Raw genomic sequence first — 16,666 nt, forward strand, 5'->3', positions numbered from 1 at the left:
AATAAATACAAACTTCTGAGACGTCCCCTTGGTATAGCAATCCAGCCCACAAACATACATCTCATGAACCAAAGACAAATCTTATCTTAATTCTAAAACCATATGCCACGTTGCTTACTACTTTCTTAAATATAGTGAAATTAAGACAAAGTTCTTTAATTTATGAATTTTATAGATTTAATAATCTACTACCAAAGGAAAAAACCTCAACGGTATCAATCTAAGAATACGCATATATTTAGTAAAAGCTTGTACATGATATTTCTCAATAAATTATACATGTGATACTTACAACCAACAAATAAATGCCTTGATATTTCAGGGTATTAATTATTATATTTGAAGACAATTCTATGTACACACATATACATACCAAAAACAAGAAAACCACACACACACATACACAGATAGTATATTATAGGTAGTAGTAAAAAAAAACCTTTAAATGGTAAGCATATTTAATTTTTTAATTAAATTTTATTTTCAGAAAAAGATCAGCCTTATCTTCCTCCCATTTCCTTCCCACCCCCACCCCAACAAAATCTATTAAAAGCATGTATAGTCAAAGAGAACAAAATTTCTCATTGGCCATGTCCAAAAAAAACCCAACTATGTATCAATCTGTCCTCTGAGTCCATCACTTCTCTGTCAGGAGGTAGGCAATATGTTTTAATATGAGTCCTCAGGAATGGTGATTGGTCAATACACAGATAAGAGTTCCCAAATTTTTTTTTAATATATATTTTGTTTTTATCAGTCAAGATGCCTTCTATCTCTCCCTCCTACCTCAACATCCCCCGGACCTCATCCCCAATGAGAATATAAGAAAAACCCATTACACACATGTATAAGAAAACAAGACAAATTTCCATATTGGCTATGTTCTAAAAAAGGTGATCTAATAGAAGGGATGAAGCTTTAGGACAATTGTACACAATTAAGAATAAACAGGGGCAGCTAGGTGGTGCAGTGGATAGAGCTCTGGCCCTGGAGTCAGGAGGACCTGAGTTTAAAGCTGACCTCAGACACTTGACACTTACTAGCTGTGTGACCCTGGGCAAGTCACTTAACCCCTACTGCCTCACCAAAAAAGAAAAAAATGTGTCTCATTCTGCATTCTTGGACCTTGAGCTTTCTGTTATAAGGTGGATGGCATGCTTCCTCATTAGTCTTCTGGAATCCTGGTTGGTTATTACACTGAAGAGTTCAGCAAAATAGTATTCTATCACAATCATAGTGTAATTTGTTCATCCATTCCCCAATCTATGGGTACTTCCTCAGATTCCCTTTCTTTGTCACCCCAAAAAATACTGTAAATATTTTTGTACATCCTTAGAATTTGTTTTGCTTAGAACTAATCCCTTCCTTAACCTACCCTCCTCCTTTTCTTTTTCCCTCCTTTATCCATGTGGAGTGAAATGTATTTCTGCACCCAACTGTGTGTCTGTATTCCTCCCTCTTTTGACCACTTCAGATGAGAGTGAAGTTCAAGTGTCAGCCACTGCACCTACCTCTGATTCACTTGTACTAATGTCTACTTGTATACTCATGTGAGATTTTTCCTAACTTTCCTTTGCCTTCCCCCACAGTGTATTCCTCTTTCCTTCATTCTTTTCTTAAAATTATCAAGACATAATAGAACCACTCCCAGGTCTTATCTAATTGAACTCCCTCTACGAACTGTGATGATGATGGGGTTCAGAGGCGACAGTATCATCTCCCCATATATGAATGTAAACAGTTTATCCTTGTTCAGTTCTTTATAATTATACTTTCATGTTTTATCTTTTTATGCTGCTCATCATTCCTGTGTTTGTACTTCAAAGTTTTTCCACAGCTCTAATCTTTTCATTAGGAATGCTTGAAAGTCCTCTATTTCATTACAAATCCATTATTCCCCCTGCAGCATTATACTCAGTTTTGCTGGTTAAATTATTCCTGGCTCTAAGTCCATATCTTTTGCCTTCTGGAGTATCATATCCCAAGCTCTCTGCTACTTTATAGTGGTGGCTGCTAAATAAATTGTGTGTGATCCTTGGTATGTGAATTCTTGCTTTCTGGCTGACTGCAGTATTTTTTGTTTGACCTGGAAGATCTGGATTTTGGCTATGATCCTCCAAGGAGTTTTCACCATGGGATTTGTTTAAGGATTTGACTGATGGATTCTTTCTACTTTTATTTTGACATCTGGTTCTAGGAGATCCAACAGTTTCTTTTAAGATTCCTTGAACTAAGGTACCTAGGCCTTTTTTTGAGCATGGTAAATTCAGATAATCTCTTGATTCCTAAATGTTTTCTCTTTGATCTCTTTTGAGGTCAACTGTTACTATAAGATACTTCACATTTTCTTCTTTTTTCAATCGTTTGATTTTGTTTTAATATTTCTTGTGGCCTCATGGAGTCATTCCCATCTGTTTAGTCCCTTCAAATTTTTGGTCAGTTTGTTGCTTGGACAAGCTTTTCCTCTTGTGTCAAGCTGTTAATTCCCTTTCTAATTCTTTCTTCCACAGCTCTCATTTCTTTTCAAAATTTTTCCTCAAGCAATCTCATTCCATTTATAAAAACATTTTTAAAATATTTTTTAAAAATTCTTGTCTCTTCTCTTCCAAGAATTCTAGTTGAATTTCTGTCCAAGCTGTATTTTTCTCCAAGGCAATACTTGTGATGTTTTGGAGTCATTCTCTCCTGTATTTATATTCTGAGTGTCCCTGCCAACATAAAAGCTCATCATGGTGGGGTTCTGTTCATGTTTGCCCATTCTTCCTGAGATGTGACCTTAGGGCTGGGCTCTGCCACACTTCTAGGAACAGTCTTGTTGCTGCTCTCTTGGAGTATTGAGTGTTGTGCTATTCCAGGATCTTAGGAACAGGCTGGGGACCTACAAGCTTTCAGTTCTCCCAAAATGGTCTCATCTACGGCAAAATCTAATTGCTGCCACCCTGGTCTGATCTTTGCGATTTCCTGACCAGTGTCTGGGCCTGTGAAAGAGTAGACTGCTGCTGGATTCTCTGTCTGCCAGCTGGAAAGCTCTGTTAGCTCGGAGCAGCAGAACTGTAGACTCTCCTTTGGCCTGGGATTCTCTCCTGATTATTCCTCTGCAGGTTGGGCTAGACCTTGGAACTGAAACCCAGACTGGCTTCTGAGGTCTGAACTACACCCACTGCTGCTGTGGTATTCTGAACATCCTCTTTTCTCCATACACAGACCAGGGCTTCCCTAAGTAGAATGCAGGCACATATCCTCTTTTCACTCCACCCTGGATCTTCCATATGCATATGCCACATGCATATACATATATATGTGAGTATAAACATTCATACACACAGATTTCTGGAGTTGGAATCATCAGTACAAATGGATGTATGTGCAGCACTTATTTTTTCCATAGTCATATATACTTATGCACTCTTCTTCCTCAAGTGATCAAATGAAAAGCTGTCACAAGTATGTAAATACTAGATATGTTATCTTTACAGATTTCATAGTGCTAGTCTTTAATTTTAATTATAAAATGCTTAACATCAGAATTTTTATTTTCTTAGGTTTACCAATAGCTTCAATTGAAAAAAATTATAGATGGAGACTCTTTAGCAACTACACTTCACCACAAGAATTTGAAATTTTAGAAGGAACTATAGTAGAAAAAGAAAATACTTAATTTTTCTTCATTTAGGCTGAGAAAACCAAAAGGCATCAATACCCAGGGCTGAATCATGAACACTAAAACTCCCAAGTAGTCCTAAATGACCCTACAAAGGATTTGGAGTCCCAAAGGATCACACATTCTACAGAATGTATATCACAGACAAAAGATGATGTCAGGACGCAATGGCTACCAGAGGGCCATAAACAATTCTTAAGCTCTGGTAATTCTTGCTTTAGGTGCTCCAGTTTCTCCTCCAGGAACATATCTGTCTGCTCAGGCATCTAGTTATTTATCCTGTCACGGGTTAGACTACAAAGATCAAATTCCTTCAACTTCTGCCTATTTTCAGGATTACTGCAATCATCATCCCAAAAAAAATTACTAAACTCTTAAATTTTGCCTCCTGGATATGTAATGGATTCTAAAGTCTCCAGTATGTGCAAACTTTAAACTGTGCTGAACTCACTGCAAGGGGAGTTGTCCAAGATCTAAGATCCCTGAGTTTGGGATGAGTGTCAGATTTTTCCTTGAGTCTGTCAGTCACTAAACATTTATTAAGCACCTACTTACTTACTAAGTATCAGGTACTTTGCTGAGTGCTAGAGATACAAAGGCAAAAGACAGTCCCTACCTTCAAGGAAGCTAGGTGGCACAGCAGATAGAGTCAGGAGGATCTGAGTTCAAAACCAGCCCCAGACACTTAGCTGTGTGATTCTGGACAAGTCATTTAACCCTGTTTCCCTCATTTTCCATATCTGTAAAACGAGCTGGAAAAGGAAATGGCAAATCACACCAATATTTTTGCCAAGTCATGAAGAGTTGGACACAACTAATCAACTAAACAGTAACAAAAACAACTGTCCTCAAGGAGGGAACAAACTTAAGGGAGTGGGGAAGGATTATTACCCAGAGAGAGGCTATGATGGGAGAAGTCCAAAAGATTGAGACATCTGACGGATATGTGAGATTTTTTGATATGCATGCTAGAAAACTAGAGGAAAGCCCTTAGAATTGGGTGGACCCTTTCTGAAAATTTATAAGACATAGACAAGAGTCATTTAATGTACAAGAGTATGAGAAATTAATGAGATCACAGTTCTTGTGCCAAGTATAAATTTCCTTAGTAAAGAGTGAATCTATTCTTATTCATTTCCTATTTTAGGTTACCTCAATTGTAGACTATATATTTTCATTTTAATTCTTTCATCTAATTTGACAAAGATTTTGACCTTTCCTCTGAAAAATTGATGGCTCAACATTACACAACTGATTCTCAATTAATCCTGAACTATGCTGGGTGTCAATATACAGAGTGAAAGGGACAGACTTGAAAGCTGTTACAGAAATAAAATCAAGTGGACTTTGCAACTGAATGGATGTTGAAAGAAAAGAAGATGGAAGAAGTAAAGAGGACTCCAAGATTGAGAGCCTGTGTGAATGGAAAGGTCAAAGACTATAGAGCTAGAACAAGAAGGAACTTTAGGGGGCAGTTAGGTGGCTCAGTGGAAAGCCCTGGAGTCAGGCGGACCTGAGTTCAAATCCGGCCTCAAACACTTACTAGTTGTGTGACCCCGGGCAAGTCACTTAACCCCAACTGCCTCACTAAAAAGCAAAAAAAAAAAAAGAACCTTACATGCCATTTGGTCCAACTCTTTCATTTCCCAGTGCGACAACTAGGAACAAGAGACCTTACGTGAATTTCTGACAATATACAGATAGTAAATGGAAGAGCTGGTATTCAAATCCAGGTCCTCTCTGACTCCAAATGCAGTTCTGTTTTCTCTGTACCATAACACTTCCCAAATTTGTGCCATAAAAAGAAACTGTTAAGATTGAAAGAAGGGTAAGTTGAGTTCCGTTTTAGACATATTGAGTGTTGGGTACCAGGCACAAATCCAAGGAGAGATTTTGAAACTAACACATTTTAGATTTTTCATAAGCAACATGCTGTTAACTGCTTTACAGATAATAATTTACTATTCAAAACATTGCTTATTCTACCCCTGGCTGCTTCCAGGATCACAGAGCCATCTTCATGCCATGACTCCTTGCTCTACCCTCTACCTCTAGAGCTCAGGACTCAAAGATACTAATGATCTCTTAACTAACAAACCTAAAAATGGCTTTTCTTCAAGCTTCATCTTCCTTGACCATACTAGTCTTTGACCCACTTCTCCTTAATCACCCCTGCTCTCTCCTGGCTATCCTCCTATCCATCTTACTACTTTCTCAGTCTCCTTGGCTGTATCTTTATCAGGTCATGCCTATTAATTGTGGGTCTATCCCAAGGCTCTGTCCTGAGCCCTCTTCTCTTCTCCCTCTAGACTATTTCACTTACTGATCAGCTCCCATGGATGCAATTATCATCTCTGTACAAATGATTCTCAGATCTGTCAAGCCATACCTTCTCTCATGACCTCCAGTCCTGAATTTCCAACTGCCTACTAGATATCTCAAACTAGACAGATGTCCCATAGACATCCTAAAGTAAGCATGCCCAAGCCTGAACTCATTATCTTTTCCCAAAAACTCTTCCTCCTTACAAATCTATTATTGCAGAGCACCACCATCCTCCCAGTCACATAGGTTCACAATCCCGATGTCATCCTCATTCTTTATTCTCTCAATCTCCATATCCAATCTGTTGCCAAGGTCTGTCCTATTCTGGTAAATGTCCCCTTCTTATCTATGACACTGCTACCTACCTGATGCAAGTCCTTATCACCTCATTCTTGGACTACTCCAATAACCTGCCTCAACTCTCTCCCTACTCTGGTCCATCTTCCACTCAGCTTATCAAACTGATTTACTGAAGCATAGTTCTGACCACATTACCCTTACTCAATAAACTGCAGTTCAAATATAAAATTCTGTATTTGGTTTTTAAACTCCTCCATAATCTGGCCCACTCCAACCTTTCCAGTCTTCTTATACCTTCTTTCCCTTCTATATACTATGTGCTCAGTGACACTGGCCTCCTTGCTCAAGATCCTTGCACATGACATTCTCTCTTTGGACTCCATATATTTTTACTGGCTGTACGCCATACCTGGAATGCTCTCCCTCCTCATTTCTTGTCTCCCATATTTCTTGACTTCCTTCAAGATCACAACTAAAAGCCCACCTTCTACAAGAAGCCTTTTCCAATCTCCCTTCATACTGGTGCCTTCCCACTAAGATTATCTACTTTTTAAAAAATTTTATCTATATTTTATCTAATTTTATCTATATCTTGTTTGTACATGGTTGCTTGCATGCTGTTTCCACAATCATAATGTGAGCTCTGAGAGCAGAGACTTGTGTTTGTTAAAGAGTTTTTTCTTTTGGTCTTTGACTCCCCAGTGCTTATCATAACGCCTGGGATGTAGCAGATGCTTAAAAATGCTTGTTTGATGGTAGATATACAATGCTCTATAAATGTCCTCATGTATGTCCTATTAAAAAATTTAGCCTAAGTCTCTTCTCTCATAAACCTGGGTTGCAGCCTGGTCTGTGCCTTCTGGATTAAATATCAAGTCCTTTACTCTTATCTCAACCGACAATGCTCAGGCCTTCCCTAAAAGAATTTTAAGCAATTGAAAATGGAGGCAATATATTAAAAATTAACATGATTGAGTTTTTTTAAAAAGCCTATATAAACTAGAGCTTATATATCTGTATAGTTAGACTAACTACTTTAGATTTTTTACATTTAATTTTATTTTTTCTCAATTACATGTAAAAAATTTTTAACATTCATGTTTTGAAATTGTGAGTTCAAAATCCTCTCCCTCCCTCCACCACCTCCTTAAGAAGGCAAGCAATGTGACATAGATTATATATGTTCGGTTATGCAAAACATCTTCATATTAGGCACTCTGGAAAGAAAATGCAGACAAAAAAACCCGAGGATGATAAAGTAAAAAAGAAGTGTGCTTCAATCCTCCTTCAGACTCAATCAGTTCCTTCTCTGGAAGTGGACAGCATTTTTTCATCATAAGTGTTTTGGAACTGTCTTGGATCATTATATTGCAGTTGATCATCATACAATATTGCTATTACTACATACAATGTTCTCTTGGCTGTGCTCACATCACTATATTGGTTCACATAAGTCTTCCCAGGTGTTTCAGAAAATATCCTGCTTGTCATTTCTTATAGCGCAATAGTATTCTATCCAATCATATACCACAACTTGTTCAGCCATTCCCCAACTGATGGGCATCCTCTCAATTTCTAATTCTTTGACACCACAAATAGAGCAGCTATAAATATTTTTGTACATACATGACCTTTTCTTTTATCTCTTTGGGGTACAGACCTACTAGTGATATTGCTGAGTCAAAGGGTGTGCACAATTTTATAGCCCTTTGGGCATAGTTCCTAATTGCTCTCTAGAATGGTTAGATCAGTTTACAACTCCACCAACAATGCAATAGTGTTCCAATTTTCCCACATGCCCTCCAATATTTGTCATTTACCTTTTCTGTCATGTTAGTCAATTTGATAGATGTGAGGTGGTACCTCAGTTATTTTAATTTGTATTTCTCTAATCAATAGTGATTTAGAGCATTTTTTTCATATAACTATGGATAGCTTTGATTTCTTTATCTGAAAACTGCCTGTTCATGTATCCTCTGACATTTATCAGTTGGGAAATGACTCATACTCATATATTTGATGCTGTTCTCTATATGTTTGAGAAATGAGGCCTTTATCAGGGAAATATGCCATAAAAATTTTCCCCCAGTTTCCCACTCTCCTTTTAATCTTGGCTACACCAGTTTTGTTCGTGTAGAAACGTTTAAATTTGATATAATCAAAATTATCTATTTCACATACCCTAAGGCTCTCTATCTCTTGTTTGGTCATATATTCTTTCCTTATCCATACATCTGACAGGTAAAGTTGCTTCTCTAATTTGCTTATGATATCTCCCTTTAAGTCTAAATCATGTACTCATTTTGGCCTTATGAGATGTTGGTCTATATTTAGCTTCTGCCAAACTGCTTTTCAGTTTACTCAGCAATTTTTGTTAAATAGTTGTTGTTGTTGTTGTTTGTCCTTCATTCTCAAAGAGGAGTGTGACATCAGGGAGGTGATACCATGACTTGCAAGTGAAACAGATTTAAGTGAGGGAGGGCTGTGCAAAGTCACCAGCCTCACTTTCTTATCAGGAGCCATCTGGGTCTAGTGGCAAGATATAGATCAGGACAACTGGAGAAGGCCCCCTTGTTAAACAGAGCTCTTGTCCAAAAAGCTTAGATCTTCGGGTTTGTCAAACACTAGATTACTATGGTTATCTACTACTATGTATTGTGCATCTAATCTATTCCACTGATCCACCACTCTTTCTTAGTCAGTACCAGATTGTTTTGATGATTACCTCTTTGTAATAATAGTTCGAGATCTGGTACTGCTAAGCTACCTTCCTTCACATGTTTCCCTTGATATTCTTGACCTTTTGTTCTTCCACATGAATTGTTATTTTTTCTAGTGCTATAAGATAATTTTTTGGTAGTTTGATTGATACGGCACTAAGTAAGTGTATTAATTTATGTAGAATTGCCATTTTTTTATTATGTTAGCTTGGCCTATCCAAGAGAAATTAATATTTCTCCAAGTGTTTAGATCTGACTTTGTGTAAAAAATGTTTTGTACATGGGTTCATATAGTTCCTGGGTTTGTCTTGGCAGGTAGACTCCCAAATATTTCATACTGTCTAAAGTTATTTTAAATGGAGTTTCTCTTCTTATCTCTTGCTGCTGGACTTTGTTGGCAATATACAGAAATGCTGATGATTTATGTGAGCTTATTTATATCCTGCAACTTTGCTGAAGTTGTTAATTATTTCAACTAGTTTTTGATTTTCTAGGAGTCTGCAAGTATACGATCATATCATCTACAAACAGCATACTTTATTTTAAACAAACTCATTAAATCAATGCCATAACTCTCCTGTAGGATAATACATTTTAATATATTGCCCAGAAAACTCTCTAGGATTGTAGATTGGAAACTTTACATTTTCATTTCCACCCTGACAGTTCATCATGGATTCAACAACCTCTTGCTCCTTGATTACACTCTAGCCATGTTGCTCCTGGTTGCTGCTGCTGCTACTACTGTTCTAAGCATATTTTTATTAAAAAGTAAATTAGCAGATGTTAAAAAAAATGGATTAAAGGTGGATTAGAATGCAGATAAGGTTTCCCCTTTGATTCAGTCAGAAAATTGAAAGAACACTGAAAAAAAGGGAAAGTTTTAAAGAAAAACATGGACATTAATACAGTCATTTTACTTTGTCCAAAACAAGAACCTATAGATTCCTCTATTATCAAGGGATCTCCAAAAATCTAACTCCTTCAAAAGGAGAAAATAGTCTATATGTTAATACAAAATATAATTCTGTAAGACCCATCCTACTTCCACAGGATACTATTTAAAATTGCATGTTTTAACTCTGGTTATAATGAACCATGCTCTATTACTTACCAGTCTATCAAGTATATGTCAGGAGTAAGACTGTAAGACTTGAAGTGAAGAAACAATTTGGAAAGATTTTCTTCAAAGAATACTTCAAATGTTGCAAAATATTTCAACATCTGCAAGTAAAAATATTACCATTGATATAACTTAAAAAACAAGTGAAATTCTAATAATCATAGGAATAAATTCCTCATTATTGAGGTTTATCAACAGAAAATATAGCTTCATTACCACTCATCCTAATCTTTCTTCCAATCATGCATGCTGCTACAATAAAATTTAACATTTAGATTGCAGAACAATTATTCTAGACTTTCTATACTTTTCATTGTAAAAAGAATTTAACTTTTAGAACATATTCAAAATCAAAATGAAAACTGTTATATCTCTGTTAAATGTCCTTACCATGCTATGATCTACACGGAAAAAGGCCAACTGGCATGGCTTATTCAAGAGATTTGCAAAGGCAATGAAAGCATCTGCCTCTTCCAAGTTGAGAATGAGCACTGCAGCAATGAAGGACATTCCTTGGACCTTCAACAAGAAAAAGAGCTAATAAATTTTGTGTAGGATAATAATCAGATTAAGTCTAATTACAAAGTAGTTCTGTGATTAAACAAGAGATTTTCCTCCAGCAAAGGCAAAGTGACTAAGAGTTCACCATAATTTTATCTCTAATACAAGTGGCATGTTCAAAAAACGTTAAATTTTACCTGCTACCAAAGCATTTTACAATGCATAGAAGCAGTAATCCAATCAGGTATTTGTCTACTACAGCTTTGTAACTTTCACCCACCTACCCTTCTTTTCAAATTCCCAGCTATAATTCCTACAATTCAATCATTTGAATCTTATCCATCTAGAACAAAGCTCAATACTTCCCTCACTTAAAAAAAAATACCTATCTTGTTTGTTAAGAAAAGTGACTGCTACCATTGTCACTCCCCAGAGGCTGTTCCAAATCTTCTCTCCCAAAGCATCCCATACTACCTCTTACACCATCTCTCACTGAGAGAGGATAAAGAAAAGAGAACCTCATCTGGGTTCTACCATCTTTAATCTGCTATTTCACTGAAAAATAAAATAAGACATTGTGTGTGAGCTCCCATTCTCTACATTTCAAAACACCATGACATCATCATTAATTTTCTCCTTTACTCCAGGTTCTGATAGTAGACTCTTCTCCCAAAAGCCAACTCCTTGGCATGCACCATAATTCCTGTCACAATTATCTTCTCCTCACCACCATCTCATCTTCAATCTCTCCTTATCTACTGACTCCTTCCCCTCCAAAGCTTACAAATATCCTCAGGTCTCTTCCATTGTGAAAAACAAAACAAGAATTTTTGTTTAATCCCTTCAAGCTAAAGTCCTAACTCCTCCTTTTCATTCTCAACCTTAAAGAAAAAGTTGTTTATGCCCACTGCTGCTTCCACTTTTCAAACTTTTATAATTTGTAATTTGGCTTTCTATATCATTATTCAAGTGAAATTTCTTTTCAAAGTTAACCAACCATATCTTAATGGCCTTTCTCAATTCTTATCCTGACTGAATGACTTAATAAAACAAACACTGGTATAATCAGACAGATGAACTTCCCCACTTGTCCTTATCTGAGTTTTCAGGATTCTGCTTCTCTACCCTCCCCAACTATTCCTCTCTGACCACTCCTTCTGCGTCTCTTTGCTGGCTCATTCAGATCATACTCCCTAATCATGTGTGTTCCTCAAGGTTCTGTCCTGGAGTCTCTTTCCTTTCTACATTCTATCAGTGAATCATCTTCCATGGGGTTAAATATCACCTCTACATAGATAACTCTCAAATCTATAGATGTAGCCTTAGTACCTCTCTTGAGCTCCAGCCACTCATCTTTAACTGCCTAGTAGATATTTCATTTTTCTTGTCCTGTATATTTCATATTGTTTGTCCTGTGTATACATTTCAAACTCAACATGTTCAAAACAGAACTCGACTTCTTTTTTTTTTCTTTCTTTTTGTACCTTTTTTTTTTTTGCAAGGTAATTGGGGTTAAGTGACTTGCCCAGAGTCACAGTGTCAAGTGTTTAGTCTGAGGCCACATTTGAACTCAGATCCTCCTAACTTCAGGGCTGGTGCTCTATCCACTGCGCCATCTAGCAGCCCCCTAGAACTCATCTTCTAAAACTCACCTCTTACCAGAACTTTCCTGATTTCTATAAAATGCATCATCATCCTTCCATTTACACAGGTTTTCAATCTTAAAATCAACTCCTCCCTTCCCACACCAAATCAGTCACCAAATCTTGTCACCTGTATCTCTTCAACATCTCTTGCATCAATCTCTTTTTTTTGTCACCTCCCTAATTCCTTCAAGTACTCATTAGGCCCTAGATTAGTGTAAAAAAGCCTTGTTAATGGGGCTCCTTGCCTCAAATCTCTCCCCCTTCCAAACCATCCTCTAACGCAGCCTCAAAATGGATTTATTCCTAAAGGACAGAGAACCAGGTCATCATTCAAAAGTGCCAGTGCTTAAAAAAAAAAAAACCATGCGGGGCCTCCCTATGACCTCTAGAATCAAACACAAACTCTTTTCAGAGGCATTTAAAGTTCTTCCTAACTTGGTTCCAACCTATCTTTCTAGCTTTATTTATACACTGTTTCTACATTTCTGCTTGACTTGTCTCCTGTGTATACGAATGAAATCTCTGCTGCTGTTCTTATCCTTGATTGCTATATTTATTTATCCTTATATTTCTGTTGTCTGGAGGGTTTGAGAAGCAAAAAGTATCTTCAGGTCTGGTTTCTTTCTAGGAATGTTTTCAATGCCTCTGCTTACTGAATATCCATTACTTTTTCATGAATGGTTAGGCTCAGATTTGCAGGGCAGGACACCTTCAGTGAACTCCTTTGCTGTCTGGAATACATTATTTCACCTTCTCTTACAGTTTCTGGAAAGAGCAAACTAGTCCAGTTATTCGATTTTCCTTTTTTTTTTTTTCTTAAATATTTGAAGGTCTTTCTCTTCATCACTTACATAATTTCTTATCATCAGAATTGTTAAATTTAATCACTATGTGTCTTAAGAGTTTGGCGCCCAGGGTTGTTTTCTGGAGGCAATCTGTGGATTCTTTCAAATGACACACTGTTTTCTATGTTCACAAGTTCCAGGCAGTTTTCTTGTATTATTTCTTGTACACTGATGTTCAGATTCTTTGATTTGTCATGTTTTTCTGTGAGTTCTATAATCTTTAAGTTGTATCCACGCATCTTGTCTTTGAGATCAAAACATTTTTGCTTTTATGGAGATCATACTTTTCTTTTGATGTTGTTTTTTGCTTCTTTTCTTCCAGATTATCTTTTACTTCTATTTGCATTCCCACTGAAGTTACTTTCTCATTTGTTTGGTGAGACTTGCCACCATGCATTCAGGTTTTTCTCTTCTGCCAAACTTTTCCACTGTGCAGACCATCAATTCTGTTTCTCTATTCTTACTTCTCATTTAGGGGCACCTAGGTGGCACAGTGGACAGAGAACCAGGACTGGAATCAGGAAGTCCTGAGTTCAAATCCAGTATGAGAAACTTACTAGCTATGAGACCCTAGGAAAGTAATTAATCACTTAACTTCTGGACTGCCTCAGTTTCCTTATTTATAAAATAGGGATGATAATAATAGTAGCTACCTGGAAGGCTTACTATGAGGATCAAATGAGGTAATAATTGTAAAGTGCTTAGCACAGTGCCTGGCACATAATAAGCACTATAGAAATGTTAGCTATTATTATTATTATTACTTAAATAATTCAAAAACATTCTTCTGAGGTTCAATGATCTTTTGGGAATATCAGGGTCCTCTGCCTTATCAAGTACTCATTCATTTTTTTTTTTACTATAATGCTTGTTCACAGATGCCTGAAATCTTTCCCCTGATGTGGAGGTCATTTCCCCTCCTGTTATGACCTCCTCTTTTGGTTTACATGCTTTTGTTCAAGGTCTCTTAAGTTTTCTTGCTCCTAAGATCTCTGCTAATTTCCTATTTTTTCCTTACTTGTCTGCTTTCTAACTTCTAACTTCTCTCTTGATGGCAGTCTCCTGGAGGGCTAGCATTCTCAGACTCCTCCCATAGTTCATCAGTTTCACTGGCAGCAAGTGACTGGTAGGGGTACTGAACCAGCCCCAGCTGGATGCAGGACTCTTTCCCTCAGGCTTAATGGGGTGTCATACAGCCTTGGTACTCTCTATACAGCACAGGGAGTATGTATCTAGGGATGGGTGAGAGGGTAGTATGGGGATGTACAGAACTGACTTCTATTGCATGCCTGTGGGCTATACCTAGCAGGAGATAGGGAAGGGTGATGAGTGAGCACATTAGGGGTTGAGGATTATTGGCCTTCTCTGTTAGTTGTTTTACCTCATTTGGGTTTTTGGTGTCCCAGACTGTAGAGACGGCTGAAATTGCTTTATTTCTTCCACATAGTTCCAAATTTGGAGAGGCTTGAGAGATGGTGAAAATTGCAGAAAATGTCTAGTCCTCTGTCTTCTCAGTCACATGACCTACAGTCTTCCTCCTCTTCACACTCTTTTCAATGCAGCCAAACTCACCATTTTGCTGTTCCTCCCAAACACCATCTCCCATCTCCATGCTTTTGCACAGGCTGTTTTCCTCATAAATGGAACACACTCCCCCCCCCACTTCCACCACTCAGGATCCCACCTGAAGGGCCACTCCCTACATGAAGCTTCCCCCTAAAATTAGCTTGTATTTGTTTTGTAAAAGTTTTACACATCTTTATATGGCTATCTAGGAGAGGCAATGTAGAATGGCAGGTAGAGAGCCAGCCCTGAAGAGCCCAAGCCCTACCTCTAATATACCAGGGCTGCTGGCTGTGCACCTCTGCGCACATTATCACTCAATTTCTCAATGCTCTAAGCATCTTTCCAAGACTCTTAAGTTACAGAAAAGGGGCTAATGTACACTGGTATAAGGAGTTTCCTCATAGAGGAGTTTCCTAAACTTTCAGTGAAATCCCGGGTCCAGTTCATAGCCCTAATGCCCACTGTTACATGTAAATATGTTTTCTTCCCCCATAGTATTTAAATTCCTTTCATTCCTGTCCCAGAATTCCCACTGTCTAATGTAGTATTTAACAAAAGCACTCTGACTCATTTATGCTTCACTGGTATTTATGCAGCATCAGGAAAACAACAGAAAGGCCCCAACAAGTAAATAAAGACTGCCTTGAATTTGGGGGTATACATGGATTCTGAGATGAATTATCAGAAGAGTATCCATGACAATGAGATCACCAATCCATGAAGATATAGGAATAAAGGTCTGGTGTTAAAGAAGTAAGAGTCCTGCCATTCTCTGCCCTGGACAGGTCACATCTGGAGTACTGTGTTCAGTTTTTGGTACTATATTTTAGGAACAGCATGGATAGGCTGGAGTGCATCCACAGGAGGGTGACCAGGTATACACAAGGCCTAACAGCCAACCAACCAACCAACAAATAAGCATTTATTAAATGCTTACAGTATGTGCCAAGCACTGTGCTAAGCACTTAGAACACAAAGATTAAAATGAAACAGTCCTGCTCTCAAGGAGCCTATATTTTATATGTGGAGACACATTTACAGAAAAGTAGAGAGAAGGTAATTTTATGGGGGAGTACGAAGCACGAGGAGCTAGGAAACCTAGGTTCTAGTCCTGTCCTGACACATCCTAGCTGTGTAACAATGGTCAAGTCATTTACCATCAGTGCTCTAGTTAACTCTCTAAGACGGTAAGGGGCAGGTAAGGTTCCTTCCTACCTGTATTGAAAGAGAGAGTCTCCTATACTAATGAATTTCCAGGTCCAGATCCTAATTTTATTCCATATTCACTGATTTAATATGCATTACAAGAAAATCCGAGCAATATATTACACTGAGTCTTCAAGGGAGATAAAAAATCATTATGCTTTATTCCTTCTAAACATAACTCTCCCCTCTCCACCTCACCTCCATCCATGCCCACTCCACAATTCCACAACAGACTCTCTGGCAAGTACCCAATGGGCCACTTTATGCTACTGATCTGGCAAAATTGCAGTGGTTTTTACAGATTCTATACCGTTCATCCTGGTATGCTAAAAAGCATCTCCAACACATGTACAGAATATGCATATATGCAAATCATCCAAAGGTTAATGTTTCATTGTGCAACAGAACAGATTAAGGAAAATACTTACATAACCAACATCGGGCCTGTAACATGTATATGCTCCTAAGATACTATGTAAGACATCATGATAAGGACCACCCTTAATGGGAGGGGGAAAAACAAAGTTATTTTTTGAAACTGCATATTAGTATTCAGATCCTGTATTTTTAATCTTCAAAGTCTAAGATGTCAAATTTTAATATAGTTCCTTCAAAAAGTTTTTCCATTTATTTAATTATCAATATTATTCAAAATGAATTATGTACTTTCTACAGTTATTAACAAAACAATTCTATATTAAAATAAAAAGGTAGCTAAACAAAATGCATTCATAATTTACACAACCCAGATAATTTAACAATGTTTTAACTTT

The 16,666-nt window shown here is 37.4% G+C and overlaps 1 protein-coding gene across 1 annotated transcript in view; it reads right to left on the bottom strand.

Moving 5' to 3' along the window:
• Positions 1-16,666, bottom strand: part of TBC1D12 (TBC1 domain family member 12) — a 125,481-nt gene that overhangs the window by 10,338 nt on the left and 98,477 nt on the right. Inside the window, 3 exon segments of the mRNA XM_020964091.2 lie at positions 10,121-10,230; positions 10,520-10,648; positions 16,322-16,393. Of these exon segments, the coding sequence (XP_020819750.2) occupies positions 10,121-10,230; positions 10,520-10,648; positions 16,322-16,393 (311 nt within the window).

The sequence above is a fragment of the Phascolarctos cinereus genome, unplaced genomic scaffold (assembly GCF_003287225.1).
Source record: "Phascolarctos cinereus isolate Bilbo 61053 unplaced genomic scaffold, phaCin_HiC Scaffold_3;HRSCAF=262, whole genome shotgun sequence".
Classification (NCBI taxonomy): Eukaryota; Metazoa; Chordata; class Mammalia; order Diprotodontia; family Phascolarctidae; genus Phascolarctos; species Phascolarctos cinereus.